At 43.6% G+C, this 24661-nt stretch overlaps 1 protein-coding gene across 4 annotated transcripts in view; it reads right to left on the bottom strand.

Annotated features, from left to right (window-relative positions):
* The window catches only part of ARHGEF3 (Rho guanine nucleotide exchange factor 3), a 316670-nt gene that overhangs the window by 145447 nt on the left and 146562 nt on the right, over window positions 1-24661 (bottom strand). For all 4 annotated transcript variants that reach the window (XM_040406971.1, XM_040406972.1, XM_040406973.1 and 1 more), the window contains one exon: window positions 21981-22049. In XM_040406971.1, coding sequence (XP_040262905.1) covers window positions 21981-22049 — 69 coding nt within the window. The remainder of the gene's footprint in view (window positions 1-21980; window positions 22050-24661) is intronic.

Here is a 24661-nt window from a genome sequence, read left to right as displayed (position 1 = left end):
ACCTTAGGGTGTGTACTTTCAGAAATGGGGTCATTTGTGGGGTGTTTGTACTGTCTGGGCATTGTAGAACCTCAGGAAACATGACAGGTGCTCAGAAAGTCAGAGCTGCTTCAAAAAGCGGAAATTCACATTTTTGTACCATAGTTTGTAAACGCTATAACTTTTACCCAAACCATTTTTTTTTTACCCAAACATTTTTTTTTTATCAAAGACATGTAGAACTATAAATTTAGAGCAAAATTTCTATATGGATGTCGTTTTTTTTGCAAAATTTTACAACTGAAAGTGAAAAATGTCATTTTTTTGCAAAAAAATCGTTAAATTTCGATTAATAACAAAAAAAGTAAAAATGTCAGCAGCAATGAAATACCACCAAATGAAAGCTCTATTAGTGAGAAGAAAAGGAGGTAAAATTCATTTGGGTGGTAAGTTGCATGACCGAGCAATAAACGGTGAAAGTAGTGTAGGTCAGAAGTGTAAAAAGTGGCCTGGTCTTTCAGGGTGTTTAAGCACTGGGGGCTGAAGTGGTTAAAAAAAGGGCTTCCCCTCCCGCAGCTGCATGATCTCTGTCAAACTGCTAAATCTGCAAGGAATTCAGGAATGTCCTTGCAGAGTTAAAGGGGTTAGGGGTTATCCGAGATGCGGTTGTGATCCCTTGTAGAAGCCACTTTCGAGATCCCAGCTTGGGATTACAACCTGCAGAGCATGCGATTTGGGGCTCATGCACACTACTGTATGTATTTTGCGTTCCTTAAAACACAGATCTGTAAAAAAAAAAATGGATGACATCCATGTGACGTCCGCGTTACATCCGTTTTTTGGTGGATCCATTGTAAAATGCCTGTCCTTGTCCACAAAACGGACAAGAATAGGGCATGTGCAAATTTTTTGCGGAATAAAGTTGCGGACATTCGGATATGGAATACAAACTGAGTCATTTCCATTTTTTGGGGGGCCCTATTAAAATGAATGGTTCCGCATACGGGCGGCAAAAAAACAGAATGGACACAAAATACATTTGTGTTCATCAGCCCCTAGACTCACATATGCGCTGCAGGCTGTAATCCTTGGCTGGGATCACATGCTGAATGTACGGCACATGATCCCGGAAGTGGTGGCCGCAAAGGAACGCAGCTGCATCTTGGGTAACCCCTTTAAGTGTGGACCTCCTGAATGTTTATAGTCAACGGGCGGTCCGCAAGTGGTCAATGTCCATCGAAATCTTCTTCCTTTCTACATTATGCAATAGTAATGCATTTTGTACAAACTATTGTACTCTAATTTGCACATAATTTCTGTGCTATTTGGTGTTAGATTCTGGAGATAGGACACAGATCCCAGGATTTAGGCCTCATGCACACGACCGTTGTGTATTTTGAGGTCCGCAAATTCCGGATTCGCAAAACACGGATGGCATTCGTGTGCGTTCCGCAATTTGCGGAATGGCACAGACAGCCATTGATATAACTGCCTATTCTTGTCCGCAAAACGGACAAGAATAGGACAGGTTACATTTTTTTTGCGGACCACGGAACGGAGCGGACCACACATTATGGTTGCGCGGTGCCGCTCTGCATTTAAGTACTGCGCAGACATACGAGCTGCACTGTTCAGTGGGTCTGTATTGTCAATGGCGCGAGATATTGAAGGTGCCGGGCGGCCTTTAACAATACAGATCCGCTAAACAGTACGGTCTTCATTACTTTAATTAGAGCCTGCTGCAGCTGGTACGGCCACGCGGTAGTGGAACGCAGCGCTCCTGCGTCACAAGTGCCGCGCGAGCGTGCCATGTGGTCGTATCCTAATTGTTCCTATGGTATGCTAACACCTAGACAACATACTTATCTACAGAATCAATTAAGAACCATCTGTTCTGTCAGACGGAATTTCTCGCACTTCATGTGTTAGCGTGATATAACTTGTCCGTCTGCCGAGGTGGATGCATTGTGCACACAGGGGTGGGTTTTTTTTGTGTGTGCGCTTAGATTTTGCAGAATTCGCCAGGGAAAGACTGTACACAACCATAGCACATAGCATAATTTCGTCATTTATGTGGTGCTGGTCTCATATTGCAGTTCAGAAAGAAAAGAGCAGAACTTCTGTGCTGCTGAATTCATGTTTAATGACTCCAAGTAATTGAGTTAATGGGGGTCAATTACTAAAACTGGCATTTCACACACCCTTCTTAGTAACAAGCCTGCTGGTGAAAGACGTGACCAATTTATTAGGAGGCACAGTCCCGTTAATAGATTTAACCCCTTAGTGACCACTAATATGCCTTTTTACTGCCGTAAACAACGTGTTTTTTAAAAAAAACAAAACACATATAATACAGATCATAAAATTACCATACTGACCAAAAGAGCCCTGCACCCTGACGCAAAGCAGGGCTCTTTTGGTCGGTATGGTAACTTTACAGATTTAATCCTTTAATTGTGTCTTTTTATTATAATCATGGAATAAAGATATATTGATTTATGAAATCCCGTTTTTTGTTATTTTTTGGGTTCTTGTTAATAGATTTGTTGCATATGTGTAGTCCGTGCAGCACAAACTGAACCCTACTCCAGCTAGGAGCTTTTTGGCATAAATTATATTAAAATGGCTCCACTACTTCTGCTAAACTCTACCTACTATATATTTTTTTTAAGTGTTGAGAGTGACGTAAAACCTAAAAGTCGCAAAAGCTTTACGTAAAATGCCATTTCTGCCAAGTTCTGAAACTTTTTTTATGCCAAAAAACGGGCTTAAAGCCTTTGTGAATGACCCCCACTGTGTTAAAATCAAGCAAGAATCACATGAATCCATTTAATGAAGATTACTGTCTGTCTAAATATTAAGCTGTCACTCTATTACGTATACATTGTGTGAAGTACCGGTACATAAAAAAGCCTCTGTCATAAAACATATCGAAATTATCATCTTAGATTGTGAGCTCCTTTGGGGACAGCGAGTGATGATGATGTCCGTAAATCCCTGCGGAATATGTCAGAGCTATAAGTGAGTAAATTAGTAAATCTAGATATATGGTTTATGTTGGTGGTAGCACCATTTTCCATCCTACAATACCTCTCATAGACGTAGAATTGCTGCTGTTATATGCCTAGCGGTGAGACGCAGGAGCCAATGGCTCCCTGCTCCGCTGTTTACTTTCATAGGCCACAGACCAGTAGTGCACTATACCTACCGAGGCACTACAGGGGTGCCAGTTTACCTACTTGGGTGGTAGGTCATTATAACTAGTGGGAGCACTATAGGGGGCATTATACCTACTGAGGTCACTACAGGGGTGCCAATTTAACTACTTGGGGCACTACAGGTGGTCATTATAACTAGTGGGTGCACTATAGGGGGCATTATACCTACTGAGGTCACTACAGGGGTGCCATTATACCTACTTGGGTGGTAGGTCATTATAAATAGTGGGAGCACTATAGGGGGCATTTTACCTACTGAGGCACTACAGGGGTGCCAATTTAACTATTTGGGGAACTACAAGTGGTCATTATAACTAGTGGGTGCACTATAGGGGGCATTACACCTACTGAGGCACTACAGGGGTGCCAATTTAACTACTTGGGGCACTACAGGTGGTCATTATAACTAGTGGGTGCACTATAGGGGGCATTATACCTACTGAGGTCACTACAGGGGTGCCATTATACCTACTTGGGTGGTTGGTCATTATAAATAGTGGGAGCACTATAGGGGGCATTTTACATACTGAGGCACTACAGGGGTGCCAATTTAACTACTTGGGGCACTACAGGTGGTCATTATAACTAGTGGGTGCACTATAGGGGGCATTATATCTACTGAGGCACTACAGGGGTGCCAATTTAACTACTTGGGGCACTACAGGTGGTCATTATAACTAGTGGGTGCATTATAGGGGGCATTATACCTACTGAGGTCACTACAGGGGTGCCATTTTACCTACTTGGGTGGTAGGTCATTATAAATAGTGGGAGCACTATAGGGGGCATTACACCTACCTAGGCACTACAGGGGTGCCAATTTGACTACTTGGGGCACTACAGGTGGTCATTATAACTAGTGGGTGCACTATAGGGGGCATTACACCTACTGAGGCACTACAGGGGTGCCAGTTTAACTACTTGGGGAACTACAGGTGGTCATTATAACTAGTCTAGTGGGTGCACTACAGGGGGCATGTGTATGGCTGTCACCAACTATAATCCAGATTTTGAAAGACCAGCAGAAAACATGCGGCACCAGGTCTCACACCAAACTGATTCCTTGTTATTTGGAACCATTTCCAGCTGTTGGTTATATGGCTTCTACAATCTCTGTGCTCGCAAGAGAGCCACTGCCTCTTCAAACAGCTGATCCGCAGGGGTGCCGTGTTGGATCCCACCAGATCAGATATTGATGACCTATCCTGAGTATAGATCATCAGTATTAAATTCCTGGAAAATCCCTTTAAGGTCTCCTGCATACGAACACCGTCCGTGGTGCAGCCTCAGCGGATTGCGGACCCATTCACTTTAATAGGCCCGCGTTTTGGCCATTCCGCAAAAAGATAGGACATGTTCTATCTTTTTGCGGAACGGAAGTACGGGACGAAACCCCACGGAAGCACTCCGTAGTGCTTCCGTAGGGTTCCGTTCCGTGCTTCCGTTCCGCACCATTCTGCATCTCCGGATTTGCGGACCCATGTAAGTGAATGGTCCGCAATACGGTAATACGGCAATGGGGCACACACGTTCGTGTGCAGGAGGCCTAAGGAAGTTAGTGGGTGGCTCTATAAAGGGCCACTCATCCTCTGGAAAGGAGACCGAAATATGGCGCACTTTCTATATAAATGAGGGATCCTGAGCTCCCTTGGCCAATCAGAGTGCCGAGCGCTCTCACATCACCAATGTTTTTGGCTTTATAGGTTCTTTTTCTTTTGAGAGTCTATGCAACCCAAAAGTAGCCACAAAAAGCTATGAATTTTTGGGGGTTTTATGGTATTGATCTATTCTCATCATGGGCCTTCAATATGAGATTGGTGGGGGTCCGAGTCCAACTCCTGGCTGCCCCATCGATCAGCTGTGACCTCTTTATTGTTTACCTTGGTCTATCAGTATGTGTGAGAAATCAAATCTCGTTTAGTATGATGTATGTTTTATAACATAAACTACTGCGCCTAATTATCTTATCTTCAGTTATCACTGTGTACATGTCAGCGCTCTATAGGCCCATGGTACCGGTTCTCCCGGTGTCTGTTTTGTGCTATGTGTAATATATAGTACATGAGATAAAGTACTTGTGGCAGCTCCCATGCAAGCAGGATGTTATCAGTGGCGGTCTCTGCCGTGCCTTCTCTCTGTGTGTACTAATGTGCGTTCAAAAGCATTTTTGTTCTGCTGTGTTATAGGAATAAGGTAGCCTTGTTACCCAGCTGCTTTATTTCATGAGGTCATCCACTGCAATTCATAACATCCATATTCAGTATAAATATAGAAATGAAGTCTGGGTAGCTTCACCTGTGACCATAAAATACAGTCATAATAAGAGCTGCATTAACAATGATGATTTCAGCCAGGGCCACTGGGTCCAATTCCTAAGGCAGCACCTTATGACGACGGCAGCTGACAAGAACACATATATATACAGTATATATAGTATTAAAACCAGCATTTTTTCAAGGGGAAGGAGGGCACAGATCACATGACAGAGAGGGAGGGAGAACAGCAATGCTCTTCCGCTCTGCAGTCTGAAGTAAGCACTGATTGGTTCATAACTACTATCTGCTGCTCAACAAATCAGAGCGTACATACTGACAGAGCCACACCCCTGAGGAGGCGCTGCCTGTCTCACCCACCTGTTTGTCAGATCTACAGACTCAGCTGTGTAATCGTAACCTAAATCTATATAATATTGCCAACATGTGAATTCCAAATCATGGGAAACTTTAAGCTCTGCCGTGTTCTGTTTGTGAACAACCCAAAATAACTAACTACTCTTTTTAATGCAAATTAGCCTTGTTCATGGAATAGTCACAGGAATTTGGTGGTAAATTTGCATTTAGAATTCTAGATTTATCTGATTAAAGAGATTTTCCAACAGTTTAATATTAATGACCTATTTTCAGGATCAGGGGCGGACTAGGAACTTTAAGTGGCCTTGGAAAAAACCTAAAAGTGGCCCCATGGTGTAGGCGGATCCAAATTGACAAAAAGCAGGACAACAGAAGTGGGCGCGGCCAGCAATACCCTAGTGCAGAACAAAATACCGCCCCAGTAGAACAAAATACTGCACCAGCAGAACCAAATACCACAGTGTAGTACAAAATACTGCTTTACATATCACACGACCGTATTTTTGCTCCGCATTTTTTGCGGAATGGATGCGGACCCACTCATTTCAATGGATCCGCAAAAAATGCAGACAGCTCTGCAAAAAATATAAATAAATAGAACATGTCCTATTCTTGTCCGTTTAGGCATTGTTACAATGGGTCCACACACAAAAAACGGATGCAACACAATCAATTTTTTTTTTTGCAGACTGCAGAATACATGTGGTTGTGTGAATGCACTCATACAGTTGAATTCAAGACGCACCTGGCCAGTTGCATAAGTGCCTGATGCTCCTAATGCTGACAGAATCAGATCTTTATGTACCTGGCTGATGGGCAAATGGGGGACTTGGGTGGCCCTCTGGGCATTGGCCTACCGGGAAATTTCCCTGTAGGGTCTATGGCCAGTCCAACCATGTTCAGGAAAGGTCATCAATATGTAATTAGTGGGGGTCCAACACACGGCAACCCCGCCAATTATCTGTTTGAAGATGTGCTTCGGTCTTCTCACAGCTTACCAAGCACAGCTCCATACATTGTATAGTGGCTGTGCTTGATATTCCAGCCCAGCCTTTCTACAAACAGTTGATCGGTGGGTGTACCAGGAGTTGGACCCCCACCAGATATTAATGGCCTACAGGTAGGGCTGAAACGATTACTCGATTGAATCGAGTAATTCGACACAAAAAAATCCTTGATGCAAATTTTTTGCATCGAGGATTCGTTTGTGTCATGTGACCACGGAGCGGTAGTGAAGCGCTTGCTATTACTTACTGTTCCGTGGTCACCCGCCGGCCCTTACCGCGCTGCACTGGATCCTGACACATCGTTAGGTCATAGTGCACGTAAGCGCGCACTATGACCCGACGCTGTGTGACGTCAGGATTCAGTGCAGCGCGCGGAGAAGAACAGGAAGGAGCTGTGGAGCGGCGCCCCCTACAGGAAAGGTAAGTATTTTACTGTCGCTGAGGACATGGCACTGAAGGGGGACAGCCGGCAATGGATGGCATGGAGGGGCAGATGGGAGTGGGGGACATGGAGGGGCTGACTGATGGCATTGGGGGACATGGAGGGGCTGATCTGATGGCACTGGAGGAGTGGGGGACATGGAGGTGCTGATCTGATGGCACTGGGGGAGTGGGGGACATGGAGGGGCTGATCTGATGGCACTGGAGGAGTGGGGGACATGGAGGGGCTGATCTGATGGCACTGGAGGAGTGGGGACATGGAGGGGCTGATCTGATGGCACTGGGGGACATGGAGGGGCTGATCTGATGGCACTGGGGGACATGGAGGGGCTGATCTGATGGCACTGGGGGACATGGGGGGGCTGATCTGATGGCACTGGGGGACATGGAGGGGCTGATCTGATGGCACTGGGGGAGTGGGGACATGGAGGGGCTGATCTGATGGGACTGGGGGACATGGAGGGGCTGATCTGATGGCACTGGGGAACATGGGGGGCTGATCTGATGGCATTGGGGGACATGGAGGGGCTGATCTGATGGCACTGGGGGACATGGAGGGGCTGATCTGATGGCACTGGGGGACATGGGGGGGCTGATCTGATGGCACTGGGGGACATGGAGGGGCTGATCTGATGGCACTGGGGGAGTGGGGACATGGAGGGGCTGATCTGATGGGACTGGGGGACATGGAGGGGCTGATCTGATGGCACTGGGGAACATGGGGGGCTGATCTGATGGCATTGGGGGACATGGAGGGGCTGATCTGATGGCACTGGGGGACATGGGGGGCTTATGGCACTGGGGGAGTGGGGGACATGGCAATGGATGGCATGGAGGGGCTGATGGCACTGGGGGGTGGAGCTGAAGGCACTGGGGTGGGGGAGAGCTGAAGGCACTGGGGGAACGGAGCTGATGGCACTGGGGTGGGGGGGGGGCTGACGGCACTGGGGGAACTGATGCACTTGGGCTGATCGCACCGGAGGGAACGAAGGGTGTTGGGGACTGATGGCAGGGGGTCTGATGAGTTTTTATAAAGGAAAACAGTCTATTTATTCATTTTTTCTTATTAGATTACTCGATTAATCGTACAAAATAATCGATAGAGTACTTGATTACTGAAATAATCATTTACTGCAGCCCTACCTACAGGTCATCAATATCAAACTCTCATAAAACCCCTTATATATGGCAATAGGAAAGAGAGTAAGCTTTTCCTATCTTTGCCTCTGACAAGCTACATGCAAAAACTGCATGACAAAATTGTGACCTGGTTCTAAAACTAATATATAGCTTTGGTGGAGGGAATGTCAGCCCTGACATGTGCCCCAGGGGTGTCTTGTGCTCGCTGCCTCCTCCATAGAAATAAACAAGCATATGCAATCAAGCATTATGTATTGTTGATGGGGGAATCTGATGTGGCAAGCAACTTTTGCCTTGCAATTATTTTATTTCCCCATTCAGTAGTATTGATAATTTCCACATTTTTGCCCTAGGGCTGTGATGGCTAACCTCCGGCACTCCAGCTGTGTTAAAACTACAACTCCCAACGTGTACACTTGCTTGGCTGTTCTCAGAACTCCACAGAAATGAATGGAGCATGCTGGGAGTCGTAGCTTCACCACAGCTGGAGTGGCGGAGGTCAGCCATTACTAGGTTAATGAGTAGTCGAAACACAGTCCAATTGTATGTGAACACCATATGTGCAGCTGCTACAACCTGTAGGGAAAGGAGTCCATCGGTATCTTTAAAGCAAAATAATTACAGGGCTTCCTACTATCTACCATAATTAATATTATATTACCATCTACCATTGAAGTATTTGCTAGAAGGGAGCTCTGTGATAAGCACCTGCTTCTCAGCAACGTGTTACAAAACACGGAGACTGCATATTGTTTTTTTGCACAGGGGCCCAACGCTGTCGATATCCACCCTTAATGTGAAGAACGGTGCTTGTCGATCTGTATGTGTGCAGCATGCAAATCAGACACCCGGCGACACACAGCCACAGTCACACTTCATTAATTGGGTGCTAAAGGCTGTTATGTTTAATTTTTATCATGGGGGGTTACACCCAAACTGAGGTCATGGTGTTAATAAGCATGCTTCCTCTTTCTTTGTTTAAAAGCCCTTGTATGTCACATGTGAAGAGGTGTCAGAGACAATCCCCATCCTCTTTGAAATCAGCTTTTCGAGATGTACTTTAGAATAACTGGAAATAAGTGATGTCGGTGCTGCAGAAGCGCTAAGCTGTCATAAAGAGCGAAACAAACCACTTTAGAGTACAGTAAAAGTTATACAACTTTTAACCAGACCCAGGGTATGTCGGGTCTTCAGGACGAGACACATTTTAGCTCTTTCTTGTACAATGGTTGTAACTTTTTTATTTATAAAAATGTTTTGTATATTCTATATACATCATTTTTTTGCCCTTTTTTTTGTTTTTTTAGAATATTCAATATCCTGAGGATAGGTCATCAATATTAATCTCCTGGAAAACAAAATGATGTCAGTACTTTTTCTGAATGTCTAAATTGCACTTGGGGAAGTGACTGGTATTCTTAAAGGGGTTGTCCGGGTTCAGAGCTGAGCCTGGACATAACCCCCCTTCTTCCCCACGTTTCATGCTCCAATGCTCCCCTTGCAGGGGCTTTTTCTTCAGATCCGGTGATGTACCGGGCTTCTGATGGCCATGCTAGGGGGAGGTTTCCTAGGGCAGCACTAAAGACCGCCCATTAGTGCCGGTGATGTCACCGGGATCACTGCTAGGTGGAAGCCTCGGCCTAGCAGTGTGACAATGTAAACAAAACATTGGAGTTTTGTTTGGAGTCTCAATGCTATCTCTACCCATTTATACATGATCTCATCTAAAGCACTGGTGACTGGCGGTGCAGGCCTAGGCTTAGTTTTGAAGTTGACTGTAATCACAATCCTCTTGTTAAAGGGATTGTCTCATGATGTCAACCCCCCGTTCATGTGTATCTATTGAAGTCAAGGGTCTGCCACTCTGGTGAACTGGGCCCAGAAGATTATAACACATAATCACCTGAAAGGGCACTACTTCATACCACCTTTCCCCTGCATTGGCCCATGAAGTGAAAATTGAATGCCAGAAGAAGCAAAGGATCCAGACGGCAGACCTGTGGCAATTAGCTGATGGCTTGGATAGTTGCATTTAAAGAAGGGCTTCATTAGATGTTGAACACTTATTCACGTGTCCTTGATCAACAAGGTAAGTCCTGTTCTTCTTATGGGTTCTTCAAGAATTCTGCATCTCTTGGTTACATGGGTTGAGAAACCACTTACTTGAACATAGACACTTAGAACAGTTGCATCAAACAGCGTTTTAGTCAAAGGTCCCTTTAAATCAAAGCCTTTTTTGACTTGTTGAAATATATGTCCTTGTAAGGAAAAACATCAATAGCTTAGTAACAGAAAGTGATTTCTATCAAGGTTTTAGACCTTGAATTTAAGCCAAATGGGGATATTCCACTCAGTTTTCAAACACATAAGGAAAGTATTGAAAGACTAGATATTCAATGTTGATAAGTGCAAGATAATGCACCTGGGGCGTAAAAACCCAAGAGCAGAATATACAATCGGTGATACAGTCCTAACCTCAGTATCTGAGGAAAGGGATTTAGGGGTCATTATTTCAGAAGACTTAAAGGTAGGCAGACAATGTCATAGAGCAGCAGGAGATGCTAGCAGAATGCTTGGGTGTATAGGGAGAGGCATTACTAGTAGAAAGAGGAAGGCGCTCATGCCGCTCTACAGAGCACTAGTGAGACCTCATCTGGAGTATTGTGCGCAGTACTGGAGACCATATCTCCAGAAGGATATTGATACTTTGGAGAGAGTTCAGAGAAGAGCTACTAAACTGGTACATGGATTGCAGGATAAAACTTACCAGGAAAGATTAAAGGACCTTAACATGTATAGCTTGGAAGAAAGACGAGACAGAGGGGATATGATAGAAACTGCTAAATACATAAAGGGAATCAACAAGGTAAAAGAGGAGAGAATATTTAAAAGAAGAAAAACTGCTACAGGAGGACATAGTTTTAAATTAGAGGGACAAAGGTTTTAAAGTAATACCAGGAAGTAATACTTTACTGAGAGAGTAGTGGATGCATGGAATAGCCTTCCTGCAGAAGTGGTAGCTGCAAATACAGTGAAGGAGTTTAAGCATGCATGGGATAGGCATAAGGCCATCCTTCATATAAGATAGGGCCAAGGGCTATCCATAGTATTCAGTATATTGGGCAGACTAGATGGGCTGAATGGTTCTTATCTGCCGACACATTCTATGTTTCTATGTTTCTATATTACGTAATACGCAAGATGATGGAGGAGTGAATGGATCATCATATAGGCGGAAGACAAGGGACAAGGAAGGACAGAAAAAGGGGCACAAAGAATACGTGCAAAAATACACACATTTAGGGCACTTCAGTGTCTCCCGTTCTTTTGCATGTTCCTTGCGTGTCTTTTGCGTGTCCATTGTAAATTTTCTGTTGGTTTTGGGATATTTTATTGCACTAGTACTCTTATTCACATTGAAGAATAGATCATCCATATAGTATTGTAATTTCTTTTTTTTTTAGGATTCTGGGTGTTAATATTGTCTGGGGCTGAGCCGAGGCAACCATAGGCGGTTTATCGCGTGTACTGTACAGTACTGTACCTATACTTGCTGTGGTGACAAGTTTCCATAGCAGGTGCAACATAGCAACTTGCATTAATCCATGTGCAGAAACCGTGGCTTACCTGCAAACGTGCAATAGTACACTTAGGCTGTGTTTGCATGTTGAAGATTTTGCACTGGTGTTCCTGAAATCGTGGCAAAAACACTGCGGTTTTGCCACGATTGCAGAGATCGACTGCAAAAAAAACAACCATATGTGCCTGAATTATATGGTCCAAACTGCTAATTGATGGATAAGTAGAATGAGGCAATTTATGTCTTAGCAAATATGAAAGATACAATAGTCAACACATGAAACACTATTCACACTCAGTAATACCAAAGTAGTTCCAGTGGTCAGGACTCTTCTTACTAAATCAGGTTTGCCTATTTCTGGATTAACCTTAAAAAGGCTCATGCACATGAACATGTGACGCCCATTCTGTACATTGGGGACCGCAATGCATGGGCACCGTCCATCCACAGGATAAAGTGTCAGACTGTTGGAGGTCTGACCACTAGGGCCCCCCCATCATGGGAACGGGGGTCTGTGCTCCCCATTTGAATGGAGCAGCAGATACATATGCATGTCCACCACTCCATTTAACTCCATGGGGTTGACGAAGATAGCTGACAGTGACTACAAAAGCTCAGCTATCTCTGACAGCGGCCCCATAGAGCTGAATTAAGTGGAGGACATGCATGAGTATCTGCCACTCCATTCAAAGGGGAGCTCAGGCCCCAGTTCTTGTGACCAGTGGGGACCCCACCAATCTCTTATGAGCCTATGTTACTAGGGACGGATCCACAGGCAACAGGCAGAGGACTGCAAATTAGGTGGAAGTGAGACCCCCTAGTGGCCATGACTTTACAGCTTTTTTCAGGTAAATGCAGGCTTATTTTTGAAATAAAGTGATTTAGAAGTTTGCTAGTTGCACCATTCTCTATTAACTGAAATGAAATTGGATGAAAGCACAGTGACTAAGTCTCACTCCCTCCCAGTAACGCACGCCCACTTTCCGCTAAGTCATATCCCCTTGGTGTGACCACCAGTATTCTGGGCATCTGCAATGGTAAATCTGCCCTAATGGCACATAAATTGAACTCCCCTCCTTAAAGGCGTCCTAGGCAGCCACCTACATTGCCTACCCTTTGTGCTGCCCCGGTTTCCACAATATAGTTCATGCTTTATGTATGAAACTTTTTTTTTTAAATTATTTTTATTTCAGGCCTTTAACCCTTGCCCCTTCACTTTTCCAGTAATTCCATAGATCAAACATTTTTTCAGCTTCTGAACATTTCCATGAATCATCCGATTCTCTAAATAAAAGGCGCACTTCAAACTGTTACATGCAAATATTTGGGACGCAGATGATATAAAAAGAGCTCTGCGGTCAGACAAGCTGACAGATCCCTGTTTCTGATATTACCGAAATAAAACCTGATGAAGAAACACAGATGGGTGAGAAGGAATGTGTTCTGTCATTTATTCTAGTCTTTTCTGTTAAGTCTATTTATTGGGGAGGAATTAGGGAAAAAAAATGCCTACAATGAAATATAACCAAGAATGCGGAGTCACTATAAATACCTTTCCTGGTTTTGTTCTGCTTCATTTCCAAAGCTTTGAGCCAAATCACAAGATCTGCTCCTTTCAGCAGCCGTCACTTATGGGCTCCCCTGTGTATTCTCCTGATATTGTTCTATTCTCACCTGCCAAGTTTGCACTGACTATACTCGCCGCTCTGTAAACACAAAAGCTGGACATGAATTGATACGATCTCTTTTCGAGATAGATAAGGGCCAAGTGTGCAAACTGTTCACTTTCAAAGACTGCTGCGATAAAACCAGGAGCAGTAGAGCGAGATTATCACACTTCCTGAGTCAACTGCTTGTTCAGTGTCTGCCCTGAGCTTGCGCTGGTGATTTGCATTCTGGGAAGTGTCTCTTTACGCCAGACACTTTACAGTAATCGGACGTGTGCCTGGCTACAATATAGAAGCTCATATTAAAGGGGGTTTTGCATAAATTAAATATTGATTATCTATCCTCAGCATTAGTCACCAATATATCTGATCGGTGAGGGTTCGACTCCCGATAACCCAGCCAGCCAGCCAGCTGTTTCAGGGATCCACAGCACCACACATTGTATAGTGGCTGTGCTTGGTATTACAGCTTCCTCTTCACTAGGACTGAGCTGCACAAAAGCCATATGACTGAAGGACGTTACATCACAGAAGCTGAAGAAAGCGTTGTTGCCCTTTCGATAGTTGATCAGCGGGGGTGCCAGGACTCAGACCCCCACAGAACAGATATTGATGACCCATCCTGCAGATAAACCATCAATATTTAAAGGGAGTCTGTCAACAGTTTTGACCATGCAAAACTGCTGACAATACTAAGTAGTGACTGGAGGGAGCATGACAAACATACATTTTGTGGAACTTTTCTAATCAGGAGTATTGTGAATATCAACTTTTTTCTGCTAGATTCTGCTCCTGCAAGTGTCCACTGTGAAGTGCTTTCTGCATTGAGCTGCTCTGAGTGACACCTATAGCATCCAACCAGGAGACCATTACAGCTGTCACTCACAGCAGAGGGGCGGGGCTGTGAGGCAGCTAAAGCAGACAGCACTTCACAGAGGGCACTTGCAGAAGCAGAATCTGGCGGAATAAAAGTTCATATTCACACTAGTACTGATAATAAAAGCTACAAAAAAAGTATTTTGTCCTGCTCTCTCCAGGCCCTACCTAGCACCGTCAGCAGTTTAGCATGGTCAAAACTGCTCACAGACTCCCTTTAAGTCCCAGACAACAGTTAGATAACTTTTAGAGAGATGACAGATGACAGAGTCGCTGTTTCCAGTACGAATTAGCAGCATTTTAGGAAAAATCAAAGAAGAATTTTGAAAGTTTCTTGACTATGTGTAACGCAGCATAAATAACTCAGTGTATTTATAAATATACTTATTTTTATTATTTCTTTTCATTTATATCTTTATATTGAATAATGTTATTCAAAAGTGAACTTGGCATTTAAAGGGAACATGTCAGTAGATTCATGCTGCCCTTACTATGGACAGCATGAAGTATCAGCAGGCTCTTTGATTACAAAAAAGTCGCAGATTTCGGCGCAAAGGTTATTTTTACGCCGCAATCTGCAACTTTTCCCCACTAATGCCAGGTCTAAGAAAGGGGACGGGTCGGCAGGCCCATCTCATTTATTCTTTTTTACACCTGTTTTAGGGTACTTTCACACTAGCGTTTTTCTTTTCCGGCACTGAGTTCCGTCCTAGGGGCTCAAATCCGGAAAAGAACAGATCAGTTTTATCCCCATGCATTCTGAATGGAGAGCAATCCGTTCAGGATGCATCAGGATGTCTTCAGTTCAGTCTTTTTTACTAATCAGGATTTTCAGAAAACCGTAGCATGTTGTATTTTTACCTCCGGCCAAAAATCCAGAACACTTTAACTGAACGACGGATCCAGCATTTTTCCCATTGACTTGTATTAACGCCGGATCCGGCGCCGTGTGTTCCGTCAAACCGGATCCGGCTTTTGCATGTTAAACCCGAAAAATGTGCAAAAAAGTTAAAGTCCATAAATGGCGGATCCGTTTCTTCCAATGCATTTTTTCATTGTGATCAGAATCCTGATCAGGATTCAAATGTAATCCGTTTTCACACGTTTTTCCGGATCCGGCGGGCAGTTCCGGCGGATTCAAACAACGCTAGTGTAAAAGTACCCTAAGGCCTCATGCACACGACCGTTGTTGTGTTCAGTTCCGCAAAATGGGGTTCCGTTGTTCCGTGATCCGTTTTTGTTTCCGTGTGTCTTCCTTTATTTTTGGAGGATCACCAGACATGAAGGAAAGTAAAAAAAAATCTAAGTCAAGTTTGCCATGCAAATGATAGGAAAAAAACGGACGCGGACGCGGATGACAATCTTGTGTGCCTCCGTGTTTTTTAGCGGTCCCATTGACTTGAATTGGTCCACGAACCGTTTTCCGTGAAAATAATAGGACAGGTTATATTTTTTGGACGGACTGAAACCACGGATCACGGGCGCGGATGACAAACGGTGCATTAGCCGAGTTTTAAACTGACCCATTGAAAGTCCGCAGAAAATCACGAAAAATGGCACAACGGACACGGAATAAAACAACGGTCGTGTGCATGAGGCCTTAGGCATACAAAATGGTCTACATTTAAGCCAGCAAGGAAGCTGTCTTACATTTAGACTGGAGGTGGATGCGCTGAAGTTATGTAGAGGCCGGCACCTCTACATAACTTTGGCGGATTCACCGCCAGCGCAGGGGTTATTAAGACCGGAGTCTAAAATAAATGTCCCCCATGTTTTACTGTGAAACATTGCAATATTTCAGAGAAGATATTGGCATTGGAGATATGTTGGTGGGCAGTTTCCGATCGGGTTCTTCCTGTCTGGCTTCTCCTGATTGACAGACCTCTCCTCATATGCAAATAGGGAGAAAGCTGTCCATCGAGCTGAGGTCTGCAGAGGGGCTGAACACACAAAATGTGCCTATTTGCTTCATCTTTTAGGTGCACTGAGACAATAGTCACTACACTAAATGGCTGAAAATTTGCAAGTGATCCCACGGGTTCACTTAGGTTTGTTGATGGTTACAGAAACCTTGTCCCTGACATAACAAAAACACCTTATAGGCTGGAATGCATTGTTCTCATTGTGACACGTATCTCCAGGGTATACGGCCACAGTGTCGCGAAGCAAGGGACTCAAACAAGAATGTAGAGAAACAAATTGGGTAGAAATCACTTTCTTTTGTCACCACTTCTAAACTGGATTAGGGCCGCATTGGATGACGTGCATATTTTAAATATATAAAAACACCACCAGTGACGTCTTGAAATGGAGGCGGAAAGCTAAAGACACAATAATCTAAATTCGGATCTATAATCCTAAACTGGTAGAGGGTTCTTCTGAGAATGTCTGTAGATGTACGTATCAGTAGCTAAAAATGTGAAGAATGAAGACAGCATCGCCAAGCGGAGCCCCGGGCAATAAGCCCTGGCTGTTGTAATGTTTGAGATCCTATAGATGCAACTCGTGAGGAAATGAAGTCCATTTTGCCTAAAGCTGGCCAAGTGCAGCCAAATTTCCCAGGTAATGGCTCAGGTAATAAGCCATGTCTACGATTGTCCATATACTTTTATATATAAGCTGACAGTTATCTCCCTCATTGGATCATGCATGCGTATAACCATGGGGAAACAATGCTAAGCGGCTGCTGAAAATTATCTAATACCTATGGCTGGAGATGAGCCTCATGTACACATCACAATGTATAAACCCAAGGATTGCTACAAGCATCAGATAAACATTTACATCTATAATCTCGTAGATTGTAAACCCACGCGGGCAGGGCCCTCTTCTTTCTGTACCAGTTTGTAACTTGCCTTGTTCATGCTTAGTGCAATTGTCTGTATTATGTATGTGCACCGCTTATCATATGTACAGCGCCATGGAATGAATGGAGATTTAATAATAAATAATAATATTAATACATACAGATTCAGCTTACAAATTCACTTGTGGCTGCAAAAATGTTTGCATTTGTCTCACAATTACCGCTCCTTAATAATATACGTTTACACTTGGAAATTACACTCAAAAGCTTATGAAGAATTGCAGAGATAATTAATATGACAGATAGATAGATAGATACGTAGGTAGTTAGATATTTAGATTTGAGATAGATAAATAGATAGATAGACCGCTTAGATACATGGTAACACAGATAGATAGATAGATAGATAGATAGATAGATAGATAGATAGATAGATAGATAGATAGATAGATAGATAGATAGACCGCTTAGATACATGGTAACACAGATAGATATATGGATAGATAGATAGATATGAAATAGGTATGAGATAAGTACTAGACAGACATAATTTTATATTTGAGAACCAGATCGGTGCAGTCAACGCAACTACCCAAACCGGCTTGATACAACGCCCTAAATACCCTAGAGCCTCTGTCCTTCTCATTCCATACTCACTTCATAAATAAAGCTGCATTGCCATGTAACATGTCCTCCTATTAAAGGGGTTATCTGAAGTCTAAAAGATCCTCCCCAATGCCCGGGCCCCTCGTATACATTGTACTTACCTGCTCCCTGACACCTGTGTCACTCCGGATCCATGCACGGCGGCTGCTGCTGTATCTCCCCATTGCGTGGATCAAAACATCCGGCGATGGTGGGGAGCAGCCAACAGCAGGCTGCAACGGGTGCTCTTAGGGAAGCTGGTCACCGTCACGGCCTGCTATTGGCTGCACCCCCACATCGCCGGATGTTTTGATCCACGCAATGGGGAAATGCAGCAGTGCAGGTATCCGGAGCGACAAAGGTGTCGGGGAGCGGATAAGTATAATGTATACAAAGGGCCCGGGCATTGGGGAGGATCTTTTAGACTTCAGATAACTCCTTTAAAGATATCGAAATCAGCTCTCTTTCTAAAAAGAAAAGAAAGCTGAGCCGCTGGTGCCACCAGTTGTAAGGCAGAAATCCTATAAGTCAACGTTTGACCTTTTAAACAAGCCTTGATACATGACTTTAGATCAAAGCTAAGCCAGTATCTCATCTGCAGACAGCTGTTTTGGAGTAATTGCCCTTCATCAGCGGAGAGTGGAGAACACTAGCTTAGCTGGGTGAGACGCCTTTAGACCAATACATTGTCCAGCCAAGTCTTGATCCTCCTAAGGCCCCAATTATGTGGTAGATCCATCAGTGTTGCAAAAAAAAAGAGTCTACTAATTTCATATATATATATATTACTGAATTGAATGTATAAATCATCAGCAGTAATTATGGATGTTAAATATGCCAAAGAAGGTTAATTTTTATTTTTTTCATTTTTAGTAGCGCTTGTTCATAAATAATGTAATGCTCGTTACAAGTGAAGTAGAAGAAACCGTTTTGATTAAGAAAGGTCTATGCATACTCTGACTCTTGAGATCAGAAACCTCGCTGAGTGCAGCATGTGCTCGTCTGGGTGTGAAGAATATCATGCAAAAAATCTTGGCAAAAGAAGCAGATGACCAGAGCACTGTAAGAGAACAGCGCCTCTAGTGGTCTGGAAAGCACAAAACATGTTAAAACCTATCCATTTTCAAAGTTCAGAACTTTTATGGTGTCCGATACCATCGAGGTAAGCAATTTTCAGAACATTTGTACAAAACAAATCTTCCAGATGTGACATAAGTGCAAAGCAATACGAAACGTCTGTAGGAACTTCCATAATCCCTAAGAATTAGTTAAAGTTAAAAATGATAATGTTTTCTAGCAGAGAAGTGGATAATTCATGTCAAAATGATAATGTTTTCTAGCAGAGAAGTGGAGTGCATCCAAAGTATTTAAAGACACCAAATGCTGAATTTGATAATTCATACCCTTTTTTCAAGTATTTTTTAGCACTCAGAGAGAACAGAGAGTACTTGACAGCTTTGCTTGCATGAGTTTGTATACAGGAAAAGCTGTTAACCACTGTGTTTGGGCGGAGAAAGCAGGACTCACAGGCTTTCTCTATGAGTGGACAGAGAAAGCAGGACTCACAGGCTTTCTCTATGAGTGGACAGGGGATGCAGGACTCACAGGCTTTCTCTATGAGTGGACAGAGAAAGCAGGACTCACAGACTCCACTATGAGTGGGCAGAGGAAGCAGGACTCACAGACTCCACTATGAGTGGGCAGAGGAAGCAGGACTCACAGACTCCACTATGAGTGGGCAGAGGAAGCAGGACTCACAGACTCCACTATGAGTGGGCAGAGGAAGCAGGACTCACAGACTCCACTATGAGTGGGCAGAGGAAGCAGGACTCACAGACTCCACTATGAGTGGGCAGGGGAAGCAGGACTCACAGACTCCACTATGAGTGGGCAGAGGAAGCAGGACTCCCAGACTCCACTATGAGTGGGCAGAGGAAGCAGGACTCCCAGACTCCACTATGAGTGGGCAGGGGAAGCAGGACTCACAGACTCCACTATGAGTGGGCAGAGGAAGCAGGACTCACAGACTCCACTATGAGTGGGCAGGGGAAGCAGGACTCACAGACTCCACTATGAGTGGGCAGAGGAAGCAGGACTCCCAGACTCCACTATCAGTGGGCAGAGGAAGCAGGACTCACAGACTCCACTATGAGTGGGCAGAGGAAGCAGGACTCACAGACTCCACTATGAGTGGGCAGGGGAAGCAGGACTCACAGACTCCACTATGAGTGGGCAGAGGAAGCAGGACTCCCAGACTCCACTATGAGTGGGCAGGGGAAGCAGGACTCACAGACTCCACTATCAGTGGGCAAAGGAAGCAAGATTAACAGACTTTCTCTATGAGTGAGTGGGGAATGCAGGACTCACAGGCTTTCTATATAAGTGGACAGGGGATGCAGGACTAACAGACTTTCTCTATGAGTGGGAGAAGAATGACTCACAGACTTTCTATATGAGAGGGAGGGAGAAGCAGCACTCACAGGCTTTCTATACGAGAGGGCAGGGAAAGTGAGACTTAACAGGCTTTTCTATGAGTCCTGGCAGCAGACAAACAGCTTTTTACATGAAAAAAATAATAATAGAAATTTAAATATCCCTTAACTCAATGTTTCCCTCTCTATCCTATGTTGTTCTAAAACAGACCACCTTTCTTACTTTCCTGTTTTACTCGTCTTCCTTTTTTACATAATATTGCCCTTCTGTACAGAGGATGAACAACCTCATTCAGTTACTTTTTCATTTTTTTGTCTGCTCCATGAACCGTTCATTACGGTTTCCTGTCTCTAATTAAATGGTTTAATTTTGAAGCTTGAACGTCCAGAAAGGGGAAAAAAGTCCCGGTAACAAAGTTCAAAATTACAGCCATCATCTGTGGGCCACATGGAGCAACTACAGTGTTGATCGTCTCCCAGCAATTGTTCGCCTCTCTCCTATCACAAGCTGCCTCCTGAATGTTTGATTCCCAAATTATTGCACATCTGTCAGTAATCCTTATGGTTACCACAGTTCCTGTAATCTGTCCATTTCCTTCCCGGTCTTTCAGGAGGACACTTCCTCTGCAACTACCTGCCCTCCAGTCACTTCCTCTGACACACACGTTTCACCTTTTTCCCAAACATTTCCACAGCATATATACTACATTACTGTATAATGCTATAGTACTGTTGGCCCAGCCTTTACACCGGCGTCCAGAATTTGAATAGAGTAGTGGTCAAGCATGTGCGGTATTACTCCATTTAAAGTCACCGGGGAACATTTATTAAAGGGAACCTGTCACCATGAAAATGTAGTACAATCTGCAGGCAGCATGTTATAGAGCAGGAGGAGCAAATGAATATATTGTTTTATGGAAAGAGATTCAGTAAAATTTCTCATTTACTAACTTGAATCCCAGCTTTTTCTGTACTTAGGAGTCATGCGGGTGGTCCTACTCATGCTTGACAGCGATCTCTATACTTAGTCATGTGTCTTTAGCTAGCAGTATGCTACGGTATTTTCTCCGGCCAAAAAACGTAAGAGGGACTGAACTGAAGACATCCTGATGCATACTAAACGGATTGCTCTCTATTCAGAATGCATTAGGATAAAACTGATCCGTTTTTTTCCGGTATTGAGCCCCTAGGACGGAACTCAATACCGGAAAAGAAAAACGCTAGTGTGAGAGTACCCTTAAACCACTGCTATAACATGCTGCCTGCAGACTGCAGTGCATTTTCATAGTGACAGGTTCCTTTCAAATATAACACCTATATTGTATATTAATACGCATTTCTATTTTAAGTATCTTAGCTACCGGCCAGTGCTATGTCACGGTAGGCACAGGCAGGTTGTCTGACTTACTGTAAGTTGCAAGTCACATTTCAATAAAAGTAAATAGAGGAAGAGGTGAAATATCTGCATTCCTGCCTTAGCCCCATCAACTTACAAGGAGACTCAGTGGCAATTAAGTTTCTAAGATACAGGAATCAATGAAAACAGCACAAGCACTCACATCATTTCTGCTGAGGCTGCATACGCTGATGGCATCATCCTGGTCCTGGGAACTCTGCTTCCTTTTCCTCTGCAAAACAAACAGAGAAATTAATTTCAAATTTCCCCTGGTCATACTCATCAGATTATTATACCAGCCTGTAGTAGTTCTGGTATTAGATGCTTAGAAGTCAGGCTCAGGACATCAGTAAATATGCTTTGTCAACATGATTTTGTACTTTTTTTTACTTATTACACTGAAGGGGACAGTAGTTTAATGGCCGACAGTAACGTGTTCACTCTAGTCATACAGATGGCAGTATTGGCCCACGTTGGGGTTGCTGCAGACCCCATAGCAGTTCCTATTAGATAATTAGCAGCATGTCTCCCGAGACTTGCAGTATCTGGCGGAATATTCCTTAATCATTTAACTTGCATAGAATTTAGCATGGTTTTAATTACATATGTCTTGGGTTTTCAACCTTCGACACATGAATCTCAGGGAGGTGCATTCATGTCTTTAGGGTACTTGCACTGTGCAGCACAGCATATGATCACGGCTTTAGGGGTACTTTGATGTAATTTATTTGACATGGGGCTTTTGGCTTAGGAACACTGTGAACTGTTGCTATATGTCACTAACGTGTGATATGCTGCAGGCGTGTAATATTGTACATTGTTGATGTTCTTGAACTTAAGGAGTGTCTCAGTAGGACATAGTTTGACTACCTGATGAACTTCCAGTTTTTCGAACATCTGTATCTGTCTGCCCTACGACAGAAAGGTGGGGAGCCAGACGCTAATACCTGAAGCCAACTAGTTTTGCTTGTTAACAATTCTTGTTTAATAGGAACATCCTGCATTCATACAACCAACACGTCATTTGTAGATACCGGACACCAGGAAGGAAGAATGCTTCGTATACACACGTAACGAGACTTTCGTATACACACGTAATCCAGTGCGGGGTCTCTTCATATTTGATGCTAAATGGGGATGTGGAGGTCTCAATTCATGTTTTTTTTTTTTTTTTTTACAGAGGGACAGCTGTGCTTTACCATGAAAATGGCCTCCCTCTAAACACTCCTCTCTGTCCCAACTATGAGAAAATCAATTATACACAGTAAATATAATGGACCTGTGCGGAATCAGATGGGACTGGTTAGGTGATCTGTGTTTTTGCAGCTGTCATGTCGGGCTCCACTGATGAGCCAGGTACCTCTGGACAGAGCTGTGGGATTGTCGTCTTCCATTTGGAAAAAAAATCTACCTAAATCTTTATGACAGGTCGGTGTATCCAGTTGCTTCATAGGAAATACACACTCTCAAATGAAGCATATGAAATATGTATTAAGACGGACGCCGTATGTCACGCTCTTGATATCGCACAGGACAACAAAGACCTACAGTAGGAAAGGAACCTGTCACACTATGCAATACTATAAACCTCCACCAGGTCTTCTCGAGTAAAATATTACATTCTTGTCCCTTTATTAAACATATAAATCCAACTAAATACCAGTGCACAGATATAAACCCTTTTTGCCTACCTGTTTCTAACCCATCATTGCTGCATTGTTATATGACATACATATTCTTAATAAGGCTGCTCTGTGGACAGGATATCTTGGTACATTAAAGGGGTTGTCCCACGAAAAATATTCTACAGTTTTCAAACTAGGATTTGAATTATTTTGTTATCGCATGTAAGTAAAAATTTAGCATAGCCACTGAGTTATTCAATAAAATGTATCTGTATAGCTAAAGATACCCGCGCTGCCGTTACTGTGAGGAGCCACATTATACTGTAAAGTTTTGTGTGAGTCCTGTCGCTGCTGGGTTCGAAGGGGTTAATTGCCTACCCCCTTAAATTTTGTTTCTGAATATTTGTGTGTGGCTGAACCTGCGCTGACTGTGCAAAAACGCTCATTACAAACGAGAATCGGCGAACATATAAGAAACATCAATAAAAAAAATTAGGGCCACCCACTGTCACGCCATTTAAGGGAAAAACATGACGGTAAATTTAGGGGCTCCATATTCGGAGGATTCGAGCAAGAGGAGGAGATCAAGGAAGGAAAGTGAATGGATTTATAATCTTAATAGCTTCGCACCTACTGGACTGAATCATGAAATAGAACTATTTACATTCTTATAAACAAATAAGCAAATCAAGATGGTAATTAAGTTATCTATAACGCTTCATCCCTTCCATACAGGGCTGGTTCCAGCTTTGTTAGAAAGAGATTGTCATGTACTATATGATGCCTGATTTTCATTTTTTCAATTAGTCTTAGGATAACCTCTTTAATATAGATGTAAATCAAGCAGGCTATACACTTTTGGTAAAGGGCATCTGTCAGCAGATTTGTACATATGACACTGGCTGACCTGGTACATGTGCGTTTGGCAGCTGAAGGCATCTGTGTTGGTCCCATGTTCCTATGTGATCGCATTGCTGAGAAAAATTATGTTTTAACATATGCAAATGAGCCTCTAGGAGCAACGGGGGCGTTACCATTACACCTACAGGCTCTGCTCTCTCTGCTGCGCCCGTTGCTCTTTTATTGACAGGTCTAGGAATATGATGTCAATTAAAGTGTAGAGGGCACAGCAGTCGCAGAGAGAGCAGGACCTCTAGGTGTAACGGCAACGCCCCCATTGCTCCTAGAGGCTCTTTTGCATATATTAAATCATGATTTT

The sequence above is a fragment of the Bufo bufo genome, chromosome 9, assembly GCF_905171765.1.
Source record: "Bufo bufo chromosome 9, aBufBuf1.1, whole genome shotgun sequence".
NCBI lineage: Eukaryota > Metazoa > Chordata > Amphibia > Anura > Bufonidae > Bufo > Bufo bufo.
The sequence above is the reverse complement of the archived record's forward strand: the minus strand, read 5'-3'. Positions and strand labels throughout refer to the sequence as shown.